The sequence below is a fragment of the Ixodes scapularis genome, unplaced genomic scaffold (assembly GCF_016920785.2).
Source record: "Ixodes scapularis isolate PalLabHiFi unplaced genomic scaffold, ASM1692078v2 PGA_scaffold2__306_contigs__length_199485367, whole genome shotgun sequence".
Lineage (NCBI taxonomy): Eukaryota > Metazoa > Arthropoda > Arachnida > Ixodida > Ixodidae > Ixodes > Ixodes scapularis.
This window is the reverse complement of record NW_024609857.1, coordinates 118,507,373-118,530,240: the sequence shown is the minus strand read 5'-3', so window position 1 is coordinate 118,530,240 and position 22,868 is coordinate 118,507,373. Positions and strand designations below refer to the sequence as shown.

General features: G+C 42.2%; 1 protein-coding gene across 3 annotated transcripts in view; it reads right to left on the bottom strand.

Moving 5' to 3' along the window:
- Nucleotides 1–6,393: 6,393 nt before the first annotated feature.
- Nucleotides 6,394–22,868, bottom strand: part of LOC120844085 (zonadhesin) — an 86,390-nt gene continuing 69,915 nt past the window's right edge. For 2 of the 3 annotated variants that reach the window (XM_040215689.3, XM_040215690.3), the window contains exons 20-27: nucleotides 22,258–22,338; nucleotides 18,930–19,010; nucleotides 17,986–18,066; nucleotides 15,438–15,464; nucleotides 12,962–13,069; nucleotides 12,795–12,896; nucleotides 11,456–11,563; nucleotides 6,394–6,531 (exon numbers count right to left, since the gene is read on the bottom strand). In XM_040215689.3, the coding sequence (XP_040071623.1) occupies nucleotides 6,425–6,531; nucleotides 11,456–11,563; nucleotides 12,795–12,896; nucleotides 12,962–13,069; nucleotides 15,438–15,464; nucleotides 17,986–18,066; nucleotides 18,930–19,010; nucleotides 22,258–22,338 (695 nt within the window). In that variant the 3' untranslated portion in view covers nucleotides 6,394–6,424. The remainder of the gene's footprint in view (nucleotides 6,532–11,455; nucleotides 11,564–12,794; nucleotides 12,897–12,961; nucleotides 13,070–15,437; nucleotides 15,465–17,985; nucleotides 18,067–18,929; nucleotides 19,011–22,257; nucleotides 22,339–22,868) is intronic. The other variant, XM_040215691.3, reaches the window with a different exon arrangement.

Here is a 22,868-nt window from a genome sequence, read left to right as displayed (position 1 = left end):
GGCACACAAGCACGTAAAGAGAAATCGGCGGTCGTATTTTCGCACTCATCAGAGCTTTGCCAGAAGCCCACAGGCATCCAAGAAGCTGAACACAGTCTTTCGGAGACGTGTGCACGTAGATGGTGGACCCTTGGGGAACAGCATATCCACGAGGGTGGGTGAAACACCGAGGTTCTTCAGTGAAGCTAGAAGGACGGTTCTTTCTGTATTGTAGTGTCCACATTCAAAAAATATATGCGTCAGCGTTTCTGGTTGATCGCAGTGCTCGCAGAAGGGGCTGGTTGTTTTTTTGATGCGGTGCAGGTTCACTTGCGTGTACGCGCAGTCTGCTCTTAAGCGGTGGAGAAGAGAAGCGAACTTCCGTGTTAGGCCACGCGTGCAAGCTGGGGGAGGAGGTTCATCAGACGCCACACTGGAAACGGGATGCTTGTGTTGTATCCAAGTCTTAATAGCCAATCTCGGGTCAGAGTGGTTGGGGAGGTTCAACGTCGCAGTGGGCAGTTTTAGAGCGGTTGAGGCAAGATGGTCAGCCATCTCATTTCCGGGTAAGCCAATGTGCGAAGGTATCCACTGTACTCGCAGGTTGGAGCCATGGGAGACAAGTAGGTGACCCAGCCTAATTATTTCACGAACCAAATCTGGATTGGCGCCTTTGCTGCTGAGGATATTATGGACCGCACACCGAGAGTCTGTTGCCAAAAGCCAGTTATTTGGTGGTTTCGTCGTGATGTGAAGAAGAGCCGCGTGGATTCCACTCAGCTCAGCTGTAGTCGACGACACGGCATGGTCGAACCGTCCTGACCATGAGCAGGGTTCCGATGGGATGTGGTAAGCTGCAGATGCGACATCATGAATGAAGTCGACAGAGCCATCAGTATAAATGGCCGTAAACGAGGAATGTCGAGACGTCATCACATCCTCTGTCAGGGCTCGACTAACCACACAGGGGTGTCGTGATTTTCCATGGAAACCCGGGATGTCCTCGTAGATGGTGAACGGGTTCTTGCTCCACGGGGAGTCAACTGGAGGAGAATGGACGAAGGGTATGAAGCCGAGAGCCTCAACTAGAGAGGTGCAATGACCGCCATATTGTGAAAGATGACGCTGTTGCATGTCAGTGAACAGCGAGACACCACTGGTCGACTCAGCAAGCCGAACGAGATGTTTAAAAGCACGGTTCACAGCGTGTAAAGCTACCGGCATCTCTCGGCCCTCAATCCACGTTGCATCGATTCGGGAGTACGAGGGAAGACCAAGAGCCATTCTTATTCCGGCTCGGTGGCATCGTTCCAGCTGATCCCATAGAGATCGCGTAGGCGGCAAATATGACGCCGCATAAAGAATGCGGGAAAGGTTAAGCGCCCGGTGCACGCATAGTAGGGCTTTAGGGGTCGATCCCCACTCAAGTCCACGAAGTCGACGAATAAGAGATGTCGTCATCGCCGTCTGACGTACAAGATTCGTTACGTGCCGACGCCAACATAATCGGGAATCAAGATCGACCCCCAAGTATCGATAGCTACGCACCCGTGGTACTCGAGTCCCACATAAAGTAAGCCGCGGAAATCCATGACGAAAGGGACGGCGGGAACAAGCGAGCACCGCTGTTTTTTGCGGTGAGACGGAAAGTCCGAGGTCTTCTAGCATGTTTGCAACACGCGCGAGGGATATTTGCATGAAGGGACGTAGAATGCGTCGATCAGAGTGGGAAGCCCACAAACAGATGTCATCTGCATAGATGATAATACCACTAGGGTGTGGTGATTTATGCATGCATAAAGGTATTGTTGTCATTACGATATTAAAAAGCACTGGACTAAGGCAACTACCTTGAGGTAACCCACGCAACAGTGGATGCACGGCTCCCGTAGTCTTGCCCAAGCAAACACTAATTGTCCTGTTGCTCAGAAACTCTCGGAAATATTTTAGCATTCCTCCTGTTATGCCAAGGTGACTCAAGCAGGCAAGAACTACATCATGTGGAACCGAGTCAAAAGCTCGTTCAACATCAAGAAACACTGCCAAAGCAGTGTCTCCTCGTGAACGAGCGTCTTCCAGCGCTGATGTAAGGCTCGCAATACAGTCAGCAGTGCAGCGTCCACTTCTGAATCCCGCTATTTCAGGTGGCAGTGCTTCAATGTCGTCAAGGTACCACTGGAGACGCGTAAGCACCAAGCGTTCTAGAAGTTTCCCAGCACACGAGGTCAAAGATATTGGGCGGTACGAGGACAATTCCGACGAAGGCTTGCCTCGTTTTAAAATGGGGGTTACTACAGCATGCTTCCATTCTTGCGGAAGAATACCAGTAGTCCATGCCAAATTTAAGCGCTCGAGCAAGACGACGCGTGACTTGTCACTCAGGTTACGCAATGCTTGGTAGGTAATGCCATCAGACCCAGGAGCACTGTGGCGTTTGCATTTCCTAAGAGCCGCATCTAGTTCCGACATATTGAAAGGATGATCCATACTCTCCGGACTCCGTGCAGGACCAGTCAGTGATCGAGGATGTGAAGATCCAGAAGGGCGTTGGGGTACAATGAAGCGCACCGCAAAATCATCTGCAAGTCGTGATAATTCAATGCCAGTTTTAAGACTGAGGGCGATGAACACATCTCGACGTGTTGGAGAGCAGCCCATACCTCTCAGTACTTTGTAGATCTTTGGCTTAGGTGTACATGGAGTTAATGAAGAAGCAAACTGACGAAATTGTCGACGGCGAAGTACGCGAGTATGACGGAGTAAAGCTGACGTAACACGACGACAGTCTATCCAATGGGAGACCTTGCCAGATCGGCGCGCACGACGCTGAGTGCGGCGGCGAACAGCACGTAAGCGTACGAACTTCAAATCCGGGGACGGCTGAGATATCCTTAATGATATTTTATATGTGGATTGAACGAGACATGCGGGAATATCTTTTAATATATCCTCTGACGGCTCAAGAAAGCGAAAATTTGCGCGAAATAAGTCCCAGTTGGTTACACTGTATTGACGACGTGGGAGGCGGGTCACTTCGGGTATATTCATCAAAATTGGAAGATGATCGCTTCCACGTGTGTCCGCATCCAACGACCAGTACACGTCTAGATTGGGGGAAGCGAGAGTAAGGTCCAGCACGCTAGGTTCTCCGCGATGACCAAAAAATGTAGGAGAGCCGTCATTCAGAATAATCAAATCTGTTGATTCAATCTCATCTGCGAGAGTCGTACCCCGAGGCGTCGTGCGTTTACTACCCCAGAGAGGATGGTGTGCGTTAAAATCTCCGCATATAAGGAGATGACCAGGAAATTGAAGACGTAGGCTACTAATGCACTTCGCATCAAAGCGACCAGTAGGACATATATATACAGACACAATGGTCATCTTAAAGGAGCGAAATATGACCGTGCATGCTGCAAATTCAGCTGTTTCTGTACACAGATGGGACACATCTTCTGCAGCTTGCTGCACACTAGAGTGAACAAAGAGTGATGCCCGTGACGAGCTGTTAGGCGTGGCCGCCGCGCTAGGGTAATAGACATAGGGCTGAATTCGAGAGCCATGTCTGAGGCGGCATTCCGAAATTGCAAGTATAGGCACCGGTTGAGATGAAAGGTAATACTGCAACTCTGCTAATTTAGAAGTGATGCTGCGGGCGTTCCATTGTAAGATAGATGGGCAGGAAGCCATAAAAATAAAAATGAGGAGAGTAAAAACTTTCATTGCAGAAAACTTTTGACCAGGGGCTCTATAAGTGTGATAAAATTCAGGAGCTGGTTTGCCCATGGATACTGTAGAAGCGGGAGAAACTGTCGCGCTATGACCAGCATTTGGCGTACGAAGCTACCTAACGAGGAAGTGAGGGTGCTTGGATTTTGGAGGGACGGTATCGCCTCCTGTCCAACACTAAGAGGAGCTTGAGTGGTCGGGAGTACAGGTCCGGCCTGAACTGGTGGTGACGACGGTGGGGGCTCGTTTTGCAGCGCTGCTTTGTAGCTTTGTCGCACGTTGCTCTCGCCAGAGGAGACAAGGACAGGTGCTTCCCTAGGCGGAGGCTCTGTGTCCATTGGCTTCGGGGCTTCGGCGACAAGCGAGGATGGCGGGTCTTGTTTGTCTGCAATAGGTTGTTCTGCCTGGCGTCGTCGGGAATGACGTCGTCTCCGTTGAAATTTTTCAGTTAGAATAGCCATCTCTGTTGCAGCTTCGGCTCGTGGAGCCGCCTGCTCGGCCGTACGTTTGTCAACTTGGGCTCGTGCTTCTGCGAAGGACACATTGTTCTCGCAGCGATAGCGACACACGGAGCGCTCAGCTTGCCAGAATGGGCACTGTTGGGATGTTGTTTCATGTGGTTTCTTGCAGTTGACGCAAAGAGTGCTCGAGCCTTTGCATTCCGTAGTTGCGTGAGCTTCTGCGCATCGGAGGCAAGTTAGCGACCGCTTACACACAGCCGCAACATGGCCAAACAAACCGCATCGGTGGCATTGGATGGGGTTGTTAACATACAAGTCGACGCCATGTCGAACCAGGCCGACGTAGACGTGCTCCGGAAGTGTAGGAGAAGCAAACTCAACACGAATAGTAGTGGACTTGCCGATGCGACGGACGTTGCGGATGCCTACTGTTGAGCGCAAAACTCCGAGTATTGCGGAGTCAGAAAGGGTGCTGTCAATGTCGCGGACAATTCCAACGCTGGAGGCCTTTCCACGAGGCTCGAAAGCACGCACTTTCATACCGCAAAGCGTGGTCTGCCCAAGAAGAGTACGTGTCGTCTGTCCATTCCGCGCGTCAATCGCTAAAAGATTCTTCCGCCTGTTAAAGCGCACCTCAATAACACACGAAGGCACGAGCGTCTCCAGAGTGGACGTGAGGCGAACAGAAGTGATGGAGTCAATTCTTACATCTCTATCCACAGGAGTGAAAAGAACTACGAGACCGACAGTGGGCTCGGTTTGGGTGATGATAGTCTGCTCGCTAGAACCAGAGCCTTGACTTGGGCAGCGTCTCTTTGTTCCGCGGACGACATCCTGGAACGCACCTTGATTGTCGTCGGCAATTGAGCCCGAAACGCTGGCGATTTCTTCGTCGTCAGGCGGGAGCGGTTCCGCCATGGCGGCGACTAAGGACGTTGAAATTTCCATGCCTTGCCGGCTGGAGTGCCGCGCAACGGGCCAGCCAGAACCTTGCAAGCCAGCAAGAACTGCTTATGATGAAGTCAGAGAAAAAAAATACTCACTGGCGATGGGCAACGTAGTATCAGTAAGCAGAGAAAATAGGAGCGAATCTTAATATCAGATGAATAACCATTTATATGAACGTATTGTTTGCGATGTGCAAGGTAAGACGTCATGAGAGTTGATGCATGCCAACGAAATCCATACATTTGTAGTTTTTTAGTAGCAGACTATGATCTAAGTGATCGAATGCTTTGCTGAAATCAATAAAAATACCAAGAGGATCATTTTTTTTCTCCCAAGCTTTTCAAAATGTATTCTTTTTGCTCTATAAGTGCCAATTCTGTAGAACGGTGTTTGCCAAACCCAAACTGTGATGGAGTGATTAAACCGTGTTTATCTATGAATTGCACAATAGCGAAAGTAGAAATTTTTCGAGGCCTTTTGAAAACACTGATAAAATTAAGATTGGCCTTTAGTTACCTATATCATTCTTGACACCTTTTTTATAGAAAACGCTAACTTTCGCAATCTGCATTTTTTGGGGAAATACCCCATTGTACAAGCACAAATTAAAGATATACGTCAAACAGGAACTCCTTTGGTTGAATGTGGTCATACGATATAATGACGTCACGGCGTTTTCCGCCAGGTGCAACGCCGACGCCACGAATGCAGCTGAAAATTTACTAAAACTGATATTACCGTAAAATTACTTTTCGCACCACCGCGAATCATGGTTCTGGATCTTGGAGGACTTGTTTTCTTACGGTTAGCGAGTACGCATATGAATCTCTTTATTCCACAACATCATAACATGTCTGAATATTGAACACACCAGAATTCTTAAGACATGAATATTGCGGTTTTCCACAAGCACGGCAGTATTCAGGTGACGCAACACAAATCCATTATTAACCTCACTTTGCGTGTTTAATTTCGAACAGTTGTTATATCGCCAGGGGGTATGTTATAATCCTCAGCTTCTGAAATATTTTGGAAGTGCGAACTTTCAGAAATAAGATAACCTGAGTCATTTTCTCGCCCACAGGACAACGCGACATGGGACCGGGTTATCTCGAAAAGCATAGCGTTCCTAAGGTTTACTAAGACGGATATGCCGTGCAATATCTTAGCTGGTATGAGAATTTACTAAATTTCTGAGTGAATTTAAAATAACAAAATTTTTTAATTGTTTCTTTACTATCGAGTTCCTCATGGTTTCAGAAATCAACGCATGTTTATCTTTGAATGTGGGATCTTTTTATTCCATTTTACGTATGAAGACACCTGCAGATGTCTTGGTCGCTGCACTCTGCACTGAAGAGCCGATTCCCCTGGGCTTTTTGACAGTTCTTCGTGCAGTCTTCGATGTTGCATGCTAAAAAGAATGAAATGCATTAATTTTTATTCTATTACGAATAACTGATATTAATTTCAAGATTGAACTAGAATATTTAGACACTCTGCCGGTATGCGACATACCTTATTACGATGCAGTCATGGCAACATAGCTCGGATTGAAGATATATATTTCATGATCGATATTTTCACTTGGGTGAGAATATTTAAAGAAACTTTTTTTTTCTCCTTCGATATATATTGGTATTAGAAGACTAGCCCATTTATATTTTGCCACAATATCATATATTATTAATATAGTAAAAATAGAAAATGCAACTGCTTGAAACACAAACAAAAGCTTGACTGGGGAGGAAGAGGAAAGAAAGAGGAGGAGAGAATTGCCGAAAATTACGTGGCTCTGGAACTTTTTTTTCTTCCAATCAACGTATTTACAGTTCTTTAGAAGCCACAGAAATGGGCATCATATTTCTTCTATTTTTAATATGAGTCGGTGCGTTCGATGACCCACAAATTTGATTCTGTTCGGTGGTTGTGTCTAAACCGTAGGAAACGGCACTTGACCATGGAGAATAGAGTGAGCGCGATTTAAACCAACTAGTTATCGGTCGGCGGTTTTTAGGCGGAAAGAAAAGAAATTTCGAGCCGCAAATTGTGTTCTGGGCGGTTGGGGTCTCATGTGTCATGTACAAATAAAAACCTTTGCGAGCGTAAAAACCGTGTCAGTGTCCCTTTAAGCAGACAAATTCTGGGAAGAGAAGACCCACCTGGAAAAAAGTTTATTGGATTCGAGCTCTCCTCACAACCGTCGGCAGGAGAGGAAAGTTCGCCAGAGATTTAGTTGATGGCGGTCAATGTACACCTATGAATTGGTTATTAGTTAGAGATGTCTGAAGGGGAAGCTTAGTTGGTTTTGGAAACCTTAGAACTCTCAGATATAGTGCGTGAGTGGAAGTCTTTTTTTTTCTTCTAAACTAAGTACAAGGTGTGCGGTTCACACACTTCGCCTTACCTTCTCTTACAATGTTCACAACTTCAAAATACAAACATATAACAATTTCAGGTTTAACCAACGTCACAAACAAACGACATGGGATGTCACCGAATTTAACAAGGGAACTTACACTATGTGTTGCTTTCTTCTCACTAAACGTTCATTTTCGAATGTAGTTATTTTTACTGTACGGATTAAACACGATAACGGCATACAAGTGTTTTTTTCCTTACTCGAACATTAGCAATGCGTGCATGGTCTGTCCAACCTAGCAGGACATTGAAGTCAGTGACGTCCCTATGGGGCTTACTCCACGTCAGTGCTTAATGAACTTTCACATTTATCGATTTGTCAGGCTGACATATTGTCCTGAGAAGTTTTATTATACACATATGTATGCATCTACAGCCGGATTCCCGGTAAACGATGCTAAAATAGCTCAATATCTTTATTTGTATAAAATGTGTACTTTAGTGTTCAGTTTAACCTCGTGACATTTCAATGAGTTAATTCGTATTAGCAAAAAAAAAAAAAAAAAAAAAATTGTAAGTTTTGAACGTCGAAGACAAGCAGGTGAACCACACTCAGGCTTTGGCGTTTAATCGAGAAATAGAAGGCGGGATTTAGATGACCTAGGTAACAGATGCGCCGGAAGCGTGCTTGCGCAACCAGATTTTTGCGTGAGTTTTTTTCGTTTTTGTTAACCTAACTGTGCTTTCCTAACCTTAGGTATAAGTTAAGTTACACAAATATTATGTCAAAAGAGGCTGCCGTCGCCGTGGAACTTTTTTAATTGTGAATTGTGACACCGAAGATTGAGAGGTGTACTCTCGGGCACCATGACAGAACAGCACACGACAAAACAGCACGCGACAAAACAGCACGGTCAAAACAGCACGCGTCAAAACAGCACAGCGTCAAAACAGCACGACGACAAAACAGCACGCGTCAAAATAGCATGCGACAAAACAGCACAACGTCAAAACGGCACAGCGACAGAAGAGCACGTGCCAAAACAGCACGGCGTCAAAACAGCACAGCGTCAAAACAGCACAGCGACAAAACAGCGCAACGCCAAAAGGGCACAGAGACAGAACAGCACACGACAAAACAGCACGGTCTGAAAACAGGACATTGACAATATAGCTAGGGTTTGGCATTTTCAGTTTTTATGATTTCTAAATTCGGCGTACCTTTTTCGGCTTTTATTCGAAACAAATTGTCGGTTTATTGCTGTGTATATTTGTAGACTGATAAACTTCTCGGTTCTTTTCGGTTTATTGACGAGAATCAGTATACTGCCGAAAATGCAGTATCTTAAAGCGTTTGTTTAAAATGCATAGTGAATAAACCAGGTATTGATTTTCTTAATTATTGCTGTCTGTGGCAGCCGACGTGACCTGTTCTGCAAGGCGCACTGGGACCCTATCGTGATCTGATATTATCGTCGTGTGCTCTTATTTGTACGTACACTGGACGAACATGAGCTTCACTACAACTTCGGTCGGAGAGCCACATTTCAAGATCCAGATATTTGCAAGCATTGTACTTAGTGCGTTTTTTTCCCCATTTTCGCGACTGCAAGGGGTGGTAAATTCGCGTTACATATCCATATTGCTTTCATATTTTGTATCTCTGAATTTCGTTTAGTGTATAGTCACGTACGCAGCATGATTGAGCAGAAACGATAATAAAGCAAATTCGTATGTATGCCCTCCTCTAGTAGACGGAAGGTAGGGGTGTTAAAAATGTGGGGCATTTATGGCCGTCCTTGATTTTCATTGTTCAGTTCACGATGAAACTCTCTTCTTTGAACAAAGAATTCGGCACACAAATTCATATCAGGTGAAGGACCCAGATTTCGTTCTGAAGACCCCTGGGCCCCCGGAGCTTTTGTTGAACGTTGAGCCGATCTCGGAGAGAAGCTGAAAACTGCGAAAGGAAGTGGTATACGGTCAGTAATACCTCCCTGCCTCTCCGAACTTCCTCGAAAATACTGACCTTTTTTAATTAAAACCGAATTTGATAAAAAATAATTCGGCGTACTTTATTCGGTTTAAGCCGAAAAAGCTGAACCCTAAATACAGCGTATGGAGTAAAAAAAAAAAATGGATATCTCAAAGTAGGCACTGTAAAATAATGGAGGGTCAAGGCCAATTCGTCGAAAGCCAACTCGTCGACGGCCAATTTGTCAAATCCGTTCTCTTGGGAGCAAGTTCGGTGTGCAGAGTATACTCGATGGGCACATGAAGGCTCCCTGGACAGTACCGAAGCCTTTACGTGTGCGTATTCTGACTATTTCTCGAGCAGTTCTGCTCGCAATGTTGTCTACAAAAAAAAAGGAAAAAAAGAACAAATTAATCGAACGGGTTTGTGTTGACGTTAGTTGTTAAAAAAAAAAGAAAAAACAGAAAGCGTGTGCGGCAACAGTCTGCTCTGCCCATGCTGTACGGCAACAGCATTGAGGCTGTGGCATGTTTCTGCTTCACCGGTTTCCTGTCGATCGAGGCCTTCGTCGGAAATAATCTGTAAATTTAATTTAAAACGACTTCTCGCCTGCAAGCTGCAGCCGCGTGTTTCCTGGACATTTTATTCATAGCGAATGAACCACGCAGAATCGGTGCCCATGGCACCACCTTGAATACGCTCGACAATAAAGTCACCTTATCTTACCGGTTCTAACGATGCATCTGTAATCGGTGCATCTCCCGCTTTTCTTCTTTTTTTTTTTTGGGGGGGGGGGGGGGGGGAGGGAGGCGTTTTACGCTTAGGTGGTAATTACGAAACGGCGAGTACTACGGAACCTCACCGGATCGCCGCAAACCAGACGATTCATAACTTGAACTTATGGATTTCTTTTTCCCAATAACTTTTCAGCTTTCGCTGGTCCTACAATAAAAGACCAGACAACGCGGCCAACATCGACGCGAAGATATCACCTATAACTACCCAATCTCTTCAAGTATGCCTCTCTCTTTTATAACCTAGCGCCAAAAAATGAAAGGGTCAAGGAGGTTCAAAATTGTTCGCGCATGGAGAGGTGAAGAGCGCGCTCGAAGTTGCTACATACGTGCTGTTTTGTCGCTGTGCTGTTTTGACGCCGTGCTGTTTTGGGGCGTGCTCTTTTATCGCAGTGCCGTTTTGACGCTGTGCTGTTTTGTCACCTGCTATTTTGACGCGTGCTGTTTTGTCGCCGTGCTGTTTTGACGCTGTGCTGTTTTGACGCGTGCTGTTTTGACCGTGCTGTTTTGTCGCGTGCTGTTTTGTCGTGTGCTGTTCTGTCGCGTTCCCGTACTCTCGTGTACGTCAGCGTCCGGCGATAAAAGTTTTAAGGATGTGGCTTTTCATTTTATGGAAAGGAAGCTACCAATCGAACATTCATATGGCGTGACCGACTACTAAAATGCATGCACTTATGCGGAACGGTTTAGCTCGCAACATGCAGATGTCACTTTGACGCATGTAACTGGGTGTTAAGTAGGTAATGGAATCCTTTGCATGAAATTATATACAACAGGAACGCAAATAATTTTAAGTTCTTGTATCATCCTTTAAATCATATCCAAAATATCTCAAAGAAAGTTCTCTAAAGTGATCTTGGACGGTGTGAGAAGTGCTCATGATGATAGAACCATAGCGGGAGTAAATGTTTTGTGTCTTCTGGAAGAAAATGGCAGTTAAGATACCAGAACAGTCGCGCGTTTACTATTGTACGTATCAGAAATTTGCTTGCATTAATAGGCCTCTTTCATATAATGTCTCCGTTTAACGTTGCTAAGGCCAATTTCCTTCATCGTGCCGTGTTATTAGTACGTAGTCATTATAACATATATGCCATATTGAAATCTTTCTCACGTAACATATCCTAATATTGAGGAACGTCGACATCATAAGATGAGAAGCATGTTTCCCTGTAACGTCAAGCCCGTCGATTTTGAGTGCATCTCACGTCTCTTAATGGCGCATTGGCAGGTTTCCCCTTGGCAACTTGCGCTGAGGACCTCCTTGCCCGCGTGAGTCCTACGGCACTGGTCGATGCAGCGGGAAGATGTGCATCCTGAAATGGGCGTGGCTACGTCACTCAACGCTTGAGGAGCAGTATCGAAGCGATATAAAAACAGAGGGACTGACACATCCTTTGAGGCCGCCTTTCTAAGTCAAATGGCATCGCCTCTAATTTTGGAAAGGGTCCTCTTTTCAACCAATCGGTGAGACTTAGAAAAAAAATATATCTGATGCACGAAAATATTGTTTTCTGTACAGTTCTGCGGAAGGAGTAGGGTGTCTGTAGTGATTTGCAAGCAAGATATGCCTGGTGATTATGCAGATTGATGCAGCAAATTGATGTTATTGAGGCGTAATTGTACAGCCGAATCAGAGAAATCCTAGACACCCCCTTGAAAAGTTTTGTTTCTTATACAAGTCTAGAGCAAAGGAAAACGAAGCAAATTAAAGATTTTGATCTCAGGTATTCAATTTAAGTGCTGTATTAAGCCTGCCAAAAGGAGGTTAGTCAACGGAATTATGCCTGTTAATCCTATAGTTACTGACATTAACAAAAATAAGAAAAACAAGGTATGGTGAGTTCCGAGCCTATTATTAACTTTTCGCAGCCAATGGGATTGCGACATTTGTCACTAACAAAATACGAAGAACGAACCAAGTAGCAAAAGGCGTGGCTATACTAAGTCACACCGTGCATTTTTTTAGCTATCAGTGGCGATAAATTGTTTTATGCATTCTTCCGAATTTTTTAAAGTTACGACCAACTATTTAAAGATATATTGAACATGGTATAAAAAAATGTTTAAATGCTGGCATGAAACATGTATGTAAGAAAAAGTATTTAAGTATGGAGTAAAAATCATCGCACTATCTACACGGCGAGACATATTTTGAGTTATGAACGATTCCGAAGATGTTTTCAATCTAGAGTTTCTGTACATTGAAGAGCTCACGTAGATGAAGGACCAGTGCTTGCAGAAATAACATATCATACCATAATTTAAAGCGAAATGATTTATACCTGAGTCGAAGGCTCAGGTATAACATTGTAAAACATTGACGCTATTATTTGTAATTCGTGATACGGATTTTCATGAGTCTATATGTTTTTTATGTTTGTATGTTTTATATGGTTGTAAATATTATTTGAGAAGTTATGTCTGTATTTGTTACGGTTTATGGTATATGTTTCTACATGTCCTTTTTTGTAATCAATATAGTATATAATTAACATTGTTTAAACCAATGAAATCGTAAACGCAGAAACTGGATACGTTGCTCACTTTCTCTTGAAAGACACTTGCAAGTGCCGTCTTCACAGACTGCGCTCCTGAGATTTGTGCTCGATTCTCGGCACCGAGCCAAACACACATCTGGCTTGCAGCCTGCACGGGAGCAATAAATGACAATCGGAAATTGTAGATCGCACTAAAAAGTTATAAGTGGGTACCTTCGTCAACTTCGCACTTGCAGGCGTTGTTTAGGCAGTCAGAGGAATTCAGCTTGGGCCCGAATTTCTGCCGACAAGACCGGCTGCAGAGCACCTTGTCGCAGAAAGCTGCGAGGGGGCAACATAAATAAATAACGCGGGGGTTGAATCATGGTACACACTAAAGAGCGTCTGTCAGTTCACTGTTGTCCAAAACATGGTGGTGCTTAAACGTTTATTGAACAGTGGAATGCTGGGCGGTTACTATTTATTGTGGCCCAGTGGCGATGACGTGATCGATGAGGTGGTAGAAAATGTGACTGAGGCTCGTGCTGTCTGCACGGGAGACTAAAGTCCTCACTATCACGCGCTGGAGACGCCTCCTTACTTAACCAGTGGTTCAGCTAGTCGCGTCTATCTAGCGGTGAACGTATTGGGGGCATGGAACATGGAGGCAGCGAATCAAAGCGAGCATTACAAGAGCATCGTACATAGATGAATGTGACCGTAGCTCATCAAATCGAGATATGACGATTTTCATTGGGTAGAAAACGAAGTCAAGGGGCTGGGCGAGTTTAATCGGTTACCTCTCAATTTGAGGCGCTACTGTGGCATCCCTGGAAACGCAGCCAAGAATCTCGGCCAATGGCGAGACTCGGAATAAGAATACACCGAACGCGATCTGCGCAGGAAAAGTGAGCACGAAGTTTCACTCGCCTATCGTCACAGCGCGCATCGCAATTTATTACGAGCCGTTGTCACCGCATCGCTATGGTATTCCTAGCTTTTTCATTCGCTGGGATTCTTGTGCAGTTATTCGTGATTGAATTTTTTTGTATTTTTTAGAAATATAAATGCATACCCTTTTTTAGAGTATAGTCTCGTCAAACGTTTTGCCGCGGTGAAGCGCCTTGTCATGGGGCTCCTTGTACAGGTGCCACTCGATCATTTACTACGTAGCCCAAGGCGCAAGTTTACAGACGAGCCGTTTATACTGGAAGGTTTGGGCAATCTTTTGAAGATGCCGAGGGTCTATACACAAATGCGGTGTTTACAAAAACAAGCCCGTTTGGTCCACACCAGGTGTGGGCACTGGGCGGGCGCAGAAACCAAATTCGGGAGGAGTGAAGCGTCTGAGCATGCGCAGTGCCGACAGCAGCACCACCGCAGTGGCGTAACGTCAGTGAATTCATTTGGTATATGCACCGTTTCACTTCAAGTCCGAACGCAGACGACTCTACGCGTCGGTGGAGCCAACCTAATACCGCCAAAATTACATCGTCACGGCACTCATTGTCTCTGCAGGTTTGCCATCACTCAAGAAATCAATTAACGCGGAGAAAAAAAAGCGCAGAATCACTGCGCATTCATTGTGCTCGATTTGGTTTAGTCTTCAAAATCACAGGCACACAGGCAATGACAGCCGTGACTGCGTCTTTTTGGCTCTGCTTTATTGATTTCGTGTGATCGCGGCATCGGCTGCGGTCGAACGTAAGAGTGAGACGAAGTATATAGTACCTTTGCATCGCTTATCACCCGGGCGAAAAATACTGAGTCACTGAGCTGAGGACGCCATTCGCAGCGTCTGATATACCTCACAGCAGAGCAACAGCGCATGCTCAGAAGACGTTCCACAGCCCAGCAGACCAACATGGCAGTGCCCAGAAGGCGATGTTTGCAAAGGTCTATAGATCTTTCCAAAAATCACCTTATGACGCGCTGCCATCTTTGTGTGCTGAACTGCGGAACGCCTTCTGAGCATTTGCACCGCTGTGCGTGCGTCCACAGCCCACTGACCAAGCATCTTCGAGCGGCCGATAAACGCCGGAAAGGTCTATAAAAACTTGGAAAAGCGACCAAGTGTCACACCCACCTCTCCCTTCTCCGTCGCAATCTTGGGTTATTGACAAATAAGAAGCTATAACCGTCTCTTGGTAAAATAACGCGCCTAATGTGTTATCGCGATGTTGGCCCTATCTAGCGGGTCACAATCTCTGCCCATTCGCCAAATTGTCTCAGCTTAAACGGCTCTGGTTTACAGTTGCCGAAGCATCCGTGAGAAACGCCATGCGTTTTTCAGAGGTTGCGAACGAATACATTGCGACAGCAATAATGTTTCTTGGGTAAGCATATCTGCACTTCCCAGGTTTCCAGAGAAGTTTGAATATGATAAAAAACGACTCAGTACGGCTCTAGGTAGCCTGCCGTAAAGCTCCTAGGCGCTTTATAGGTTTATTGATCGTGCTCGTGTTGCACAACGAGACACAGTTTAAGCTCCTGACGTTTTTTTGTTTTTTTTTAGTTGTCGGATATTGGTGGTTTTCTGTAATTTGATAGCACGAAGAAGCGACACGAAAGCCCGTAAATTCTTTTGCGTGTTTCCACGTAAAAACCAATACGCAAGCACATAACTACTTGTATTAATAATGTAATAACTGGGCTAAAGGCGTACGCCCTCGTGCTAGGTGGGAACAAAAAATTCGGAAGTTTCGCTTACCAAATCGGAGTGGAGTCTGTTGAGTTCCTGAAGAAAAAAAAAAAGTGAACAGTATTCACATAATGCCAAGGATTACATAAGTAAAATATAATATAAATGTTTCGTTTGTTTATGCCTTTGATTACATCAGTTTTATACGTGTTATGTTGGCTAGACCCATTCGCTATACAGTAGTGTTCTAAATACGAGACAAATGGCATATTTACTAAAATTCTACGTTATACGTTTTATTTCGAGCAGTCGTCAATATGTCCCACTTGCATGTCGTTGGGGAGAGGTATATCTTGTAATCTACAGAAATTTGTAACGCAGAATACGTTGTCGGGCTTAGGGTTTCCAGTGACACACCGAAGTGCAACGACAAAACTCACGGTCATCACCACAAGCGACCTTAAAGCTTTCTCCCCAAGCAACCTTGGCCGTTGACGACGCTAGTGATACTCTTCGTGAGTAATGTCATTGCGACCTCTCAGTGGTAATGCTACTCATACTGGCTTGTCAGACATGACAGTGCCGTGCCGCATCTTGGTCGCATTAAAGGAGCCCGTAATGGACGGTATATGCAAAAACATGCCTGGTGCATAATGTGTAACATACAGCGGGACTGAGGCCTAGCTCCTCCGCAGACCAAGAGCGTGTGCACCACTGGATTTGTTGGTGCAGCCAAGCAGCAGCAGTCCCGACATATCTAAACAACAAGTCTCACAATAAGTTTAACCTGCAATACGTTCTTGATCTTGCAGTACAAGTTTCGAGAGACACGCGGAAGTGTAACGTCATAACGCGCGTTCACTGCCGCAAGCGACCTTTGACCTTTGACACCCAGTAACCCTTTCATTTGTTTTTTTCACCCCAAAGACGCAAATTTTTATGAATTTAAAACGGGTGTCAACATAGCAAGTAACACCCAAAGCGAAATCCCGTAGTGGAGAATATACGGAAAGATGTCTAGAACATGATATGTTATGTACAGCGAGATGCATCGCCTACAAAAAAGTACGTATTCAACCTATTATGGAAAGTGTCGGTATGCAGTAGCTTCAGTTTCTGAGACATCCCTAATTATTGTTCTGTGGCTTGTTAGATGAGTAAGACCCGAATGTAGATGTTATAAGGAAATAGTGCTTACGTCTTAAAGTTTTTTTTTTTTTTTTTTTTTTTTTCACTGTGCGTTGTCTAGTTGTAATGGCAGTAGCATATTGTAGTAAAAATGGCTCGAGCACACGGCGAATAATTTTTAGTTTTGTCACTGCCGTCTAGAACTCTTTGTCATAGCCAATGCCGGTTTTATTCATGATTACTCCGCATCTATAGACATTTCCCGCTTGTTCACCTATACTTTCTCCACTGATTTATAAGAATATGTTTGTCCTGTGACGGCTTTTTCTTCCTTTTCTCCTGACTACGCACACCAATTTGTAACCTACTCGATTTGTGTCTTAGTGCTTAGAAACAAATAAAAGAAATAAAAAGTGAACCTGACAGCGTAATATAGATCAATGAAATGACCAGATACATTTATTGGACCCCAACTTACATTTTATAAAAATGACTAGGTTTAAGCGGGAATGAAGGATTGTTGAAAATATTCACGAGGGAGAGTGCACGCAAGTAACACATTGGCTAAGGTTGTGTGGTACTTAATACTGTTTCTATCGAATCAACAGAACCAAAATTTAATATCCACAACAGCACTTTATCTACAGTGTGGAACGCTTAATATATTTTATTATATTGTCATTGCAGATATCTTGGCCTTATTTCAGTTTGCTTGGCGTACGGTCTTACGTCGGTATTTTTAATGAAATGGGCAAAATTTGTTAAGCATGGATGCAGGAATGCTCATAAGTTGAGCTCAAACCACTGATGTCTGCCGGTACTGGTGATCTTGACATAAATATTATCCGGACGTAAAGCCATTGAAAGCATCGTAAAAAATATCAAGTGACCTAGATGCAGGGGGAGGGGGATTGCGAGGCTTGACGAAGCATCTAATCCATGATGAGTTCAATTCTCACAGTTCCGATTCTAAAATATCTTCTGATATGACTGTTTAACAGTACCTTGAAACAACTGAGAGGGTAAAACTATTATTGATTATCTAGTGACGTGAGATTTTTTTTGTTAGTGGTAGGGTCAATTTGTGAGTCACTGGAACGGGTACGGGGCAGGAATTTATAAATTTATTTATTCAATTTTTTTGTAGATAACAACCACTACCTGAGACTTGGTCAGAAACCATTACATTTGCGTTTCCGATGGGAAAGGAAGCATACATTCGTAACCTTATCTTTCAGAGTAACCTAGGAATTTGGGTATTTACATTTTTGTTTGTTATAGCAGCATTGGAACCTGTAAATACTAGTAATACGGAGGGACCACCATAAATTACATTCTCATATAGATTATTCATTACAGTGAAGATAACATATAAGTTTGGATGTAACAATTGTGAATTATTGAATGTAAAAAAAGAAAAAAACCTTCACCGGTTGCCCATAATCCTAATTAACTTTTTTCTTAGTAAAAGTGTTTTTTTGTTTCGTACCCTGAGTTTCAGTTCTTGGAATTGTGATTGACCTGACCGTTGGTGGCAATGTTGCCCTTGTTGTGGGCAGCTTTTGTGTCCCTGAAAGAAAGGAAAAAACATTTATTCCTAATGACCAAACATCCCTCCACGTACTCATGCTTAGCCTCCTAAGCTTGACTATCAAAGCTGTTATATACAGTTATATTATGAAGATAAGATTAAAACCAGGTACAGTCTATTATTTGTGTCACCGTTCGTTAAACCGCAGCGGACAAAATTCTTTTCTAGCAGTAAAAGTAATGTTTGTGAAATTATTTATTGACATTTGTTTCAATATGGCTAAAATATAACGTTGGTGCAGATACTTTCAAAGTGTGTCTGGCTACGGTTAGACTTACTAAAATTATTACTAAGGTATGTTGAAGTTATCCTGCAGAAGCAAAGCCTTTTAGCGCTACGCCGGCTGCTAGTCTGGACTTATTTGCAGTCATTTTGAGTTCCTTTCTCCGCATTTGCTACTTCAGAGCTATGCCTGCACTGTGGATAATTTAAAACTATATATTTATTTACTATGATTATTTAAAATTTTTTGAAACAAAATAGTAGAAAGGCTGTGCCTAATCATAACTACAACGAAACTGAAAACCGTATTTGCGGGAAATATTAAGTTCTCTAGTTGTTTACTTAGAAATAGCGAAAACTGAATACTTTGAGATTTGGGCGATCGTCACATTTGGGTGTTTCGCCAGACTCAAATACCTATTGCATAGGAAGAAAACTTTGTGCTTGATATTTTAATCTACAATAATGTTACAACACAATGAATAAAGAGAGACTACTATAATTTACATTCTCAAATAGATTATTCATTACATCCAAGATAAAACGTATGCTTGGATGTAACGATTGTGAACTGTTGAATGCAAAACGAAATAAACGCAAAACTGTTTTTTGTTCCGTACCCTGAGTTTGTGTTCTCGGGATTGTGATTGCCTTGATTGTTGGCGGCAATGTTGCCCTTGTTGTGGGAAGCTTTTGTGTCCCTGAAAGAAAAGAAAAACATTTAATTTTAATGACCAAACATCCTTTCACATACTCATGCTTAGCATTCGTAGCATTACTATGAAAGCTGTTATATACAGTTATCTTATGAAAGTAAAATTAAAACCAGATAAAATCTAACTTTTGAACACGCGTTCGTTGAACGGTAGTCGACAAAAGTGTTTCAAGCGGCAAAAAGAAACGTTTGTAAAAACGTTTCTTTACACTTACATTGAATATGTCTAAGGTGTGTCTTGCTATAGTTATGGATACTAAAATTGCTAGTAAGGCATATTTAGGTTGCCCTGTAGAAGTAAAGCCTCTTTTACTACGCCAGCTGCTAGTCTGGGGCTTGTTTTTCTGTCATTCTGAGTTCTTTTCGCGAGCATTTGCTACTTCAGAGCTATGTCTGCACTGTGGATAATGTACCTTCCGACCTCTGTAGCCCTAAAGAGCATTCTGTTACAAGACTCCAGCCACTATACCAGTCAGATGAACTTTTGATCACCTCATAACATTGTGATGCCTTGGTTATTTTTGTACAATTCTGTGTAGGATTTTACTGATTTATTAACCATGGTCCTTTCTATGTGAACACAACGGAAGACTCTCGTGCTTGTTTTTGGGCATGAAAAAATAGATACAAATATTATTATTAAACAATTATGAATATTAAACGTGAGACAACACGCAAAGACAAACTGGTAAAAACTTATCTAGTACAAGCTTGAAGAATATGGAAACACCTCTACAAATATACACAGTCACTCCAAGCCGAAGTTGAAAAAATTACGAGTTGGAAAAAATCAAGTAAATAAGGTTTATACGATATAAATCAAATTTTTCGATTGCTGTAGCTAAAAAATAGTGTATTTTTACCACTAGATGTATCTTTAAACAAGGTAGATTTATTGATTAATCCGGCAGATCACTAATAATTATGCTGAAGCAAGCATTACTATAAATGTACAGTTCGATAAACACATTTCTATCGATGTAATCCCAGCCATACTTCAGCAAGAAGAGCTTAATTATTTTAGTTAGGGTAAAAAATTGTTTTATTTCTTTTTTGCTTCTGATTTAGGATTTTTTTTAACATGTCAGATTATTTGATATCTTTGTTTGATCAGCAATATAATTGCTAAAAAAGGAATGAGTGTAAATGTACAGTTTAATAAACAACTTGTTATAGCTGTAATCCTCACCCTACTAGCACAAGACAACTTAACGTTCCCAGTTAATTAAAAATATTTTTTATGGAATTAAAAGATTAAGGGGAAGATTTTCTAGTTTTCCTTTGTTTTTTATGCTTTTTGAATTTTGTTGCAACAGGATGTTAGGTAGCTCACGATCAAAGTCGAAGGTAGAAATTAAGCACAATGCTCGGAGTTCCTCAGAAGAGCACTTCATTTTGCTTGTGCTCAGCCTTATTTAGAGCTTTCTTGCTTGATAACGTTTTTCATTTAAAGTAAAAACAAATTCAAATAGAAAGCATTAAATAATAGACAAACGCAAAATGAAAATTATTTTTGCGGGAATGGTTTGATTTATATTATTTTAGTAAAACCAATATGATTTAAATCGCAATTTAAAATATGTTTTCTCCATCCTGCTCAGCACTATGATATGACTTATATTATGAAGTCACATTTATAATGCGTGCATACGTGCGAAAACTTGGTTGGTTGTCAAAGGGTGGAGTGCCTTGTTTCAATGACAGGAGGTAACCAAGAGACCTAAAACCTATATAGCTAAATACACTAAATACAATTTTACATCGAATATTTGCTTCGAGGTTTGAATGAAAGCAAAATTTAGAATTCCAGAATGTGTGATGTTCAGGCAGGAACAGACAGGTGCTCGAAAATGAGCCCAACGTCAACTAGAAACACAAACAATAAAAACGTTTTTTAAAAGGTCCGTTTTATTTTTTACTTTAAATAATATCAGGGCAAGGGTGTTGTGATTAAAAATCTTTATTTCAAACTGATGGCGTAATTCATTTTGCATGTGCTCAGCCTTATAAAAATGTGTTCGGTATTGGTTGATAATTTTTACAACTTAATTGCCAAAAAATTCAGGTAAAAAGCATCAAATTATAGACAAACGCTAAAGAAAACAATATTTTCGGGTTTATTTTTGCGGTAACGGTTTGTGTTATATCATCCTAGTAAAACTGGTATGATTTAAATTACAATTAAAATCATGATTTAAATTTCTAAATCTTCTCCATCCTGCTCAGCGCTATGGTATAACTTAAATTATGAAGTCAAATTTATAATGCCTGCATGCATACAAAAAATAGTTGGGTGACTAAGGGTGAAGGGCCTCGTTTTTAAGGCGAAGGGGTATCAACCGACCTAAAGTCTATATGGTTAAAAAAAATACACATACTTTAGATCGAATATTTTCTCCGTGGTTTAAGTGAAAGCACGTTTTTGAATTCCAGAATGTGTGATGGGGAGGCAGGAGCTGATTGGTGCTCAAAAATAAGCTCAGCGTGAACTGGCAAAAAAAAAAGTTTGTATTGTTCTGCCCGTATATTTTTTTTTTACTTTATATAACATCAGGGCAGGGGTGTTGTGATTAAAAACTTCATTATCAAACTGATTGCTGCTCAATTTTCAGAGGTAGAGAAGATAGCGATTCAATTCCCTTTCTTTTCAAAGCACGTCACACGATGCAATTTGGAGACATAATATAAATGCTTTGCACCAATAAGTTTAAACAATAATTAAACAGAACCTTAATGGAAGCCTAAAAACAGAGAAATGTTTACTTTCAATTTAAGACTAACAATTTCCTTTCAAGCTCTTTGCAACCTTAAATACCAGAGGAATAAGACACGTTTGGGTGAGCACTTTTCAAATCGTACAAGCAAAACTATGATTATTTAAAATTTTTTGAAACAAAATGCTAGAAAGGCTGTGCCTATTCATAACTACAACGAAACTGAAAACCGTATTTGCGGAAAATATTAAGTACTCTAGTTGTTTACTTAGAAATAGCGAAAACTGAATACTTTATTTGGGCGATCGTCACATTTGGGTGTTTCGCCAGACAAACTTTGTGCTTGATATTTGAAACTACAATATTATTACAATACAATGAATACAGAGAGACTACTATAATTTACATTCTTGAATAGATTATTCATTACATTCAAGACAAAACGTATGTTTGGATGTAACGATTGTGAACTGTTGAGTGCAAAACGAAATAAACGTAAAAGTGTTTTTTGTACCGTACCCTGAGTTCGTGTTCTTGGGATTGTGATTGACTTGATTGTTGGCGGCAATGTTGCCCTTGTTGTGGGAAGCGTTTGTGTCCCTGAAAGAAAAGAAAAACATTTATTCTTAATGACCAAACATACTTTCATATGCTCATGCTTAGCATTCGAAGCATTACTATGAAAGCTGTTATATACAGTTATTTTATGAAAGTAACATTAAAACCAGGTAAAATCTAACTTTTGAACACACGTTCGTTGAACGGTAGTGGACTCAAGTGTTTCAAGCGGCAAAAAGAAACGTTTGTAAAAATGTTTCTTTTCACTTACATTGAATATGGCTAAGGTGTGTTTTGCTATAGTTATACTTACTAAAATTGCTAGTAAGGCATATTTAGGTTGCCCTGTATAAGTAAAGCCTCTTTTACTACGCCGGCTGCTAGTCTGGGGCCTGTTTTTCTGTCATTCTGAGCTCCTTTCGCGAGCATTTGCTACTTCAGAGCTATGTCTGCACTGTGGATAATGTAAACCTATATATTTATTTACTCAACACTTCCGACCTCTGTAGCCCTAAAGAGCATTCTGTTACAAGACTCCAGCCACTATACCAGTCAGATGAACTTTTGATCAC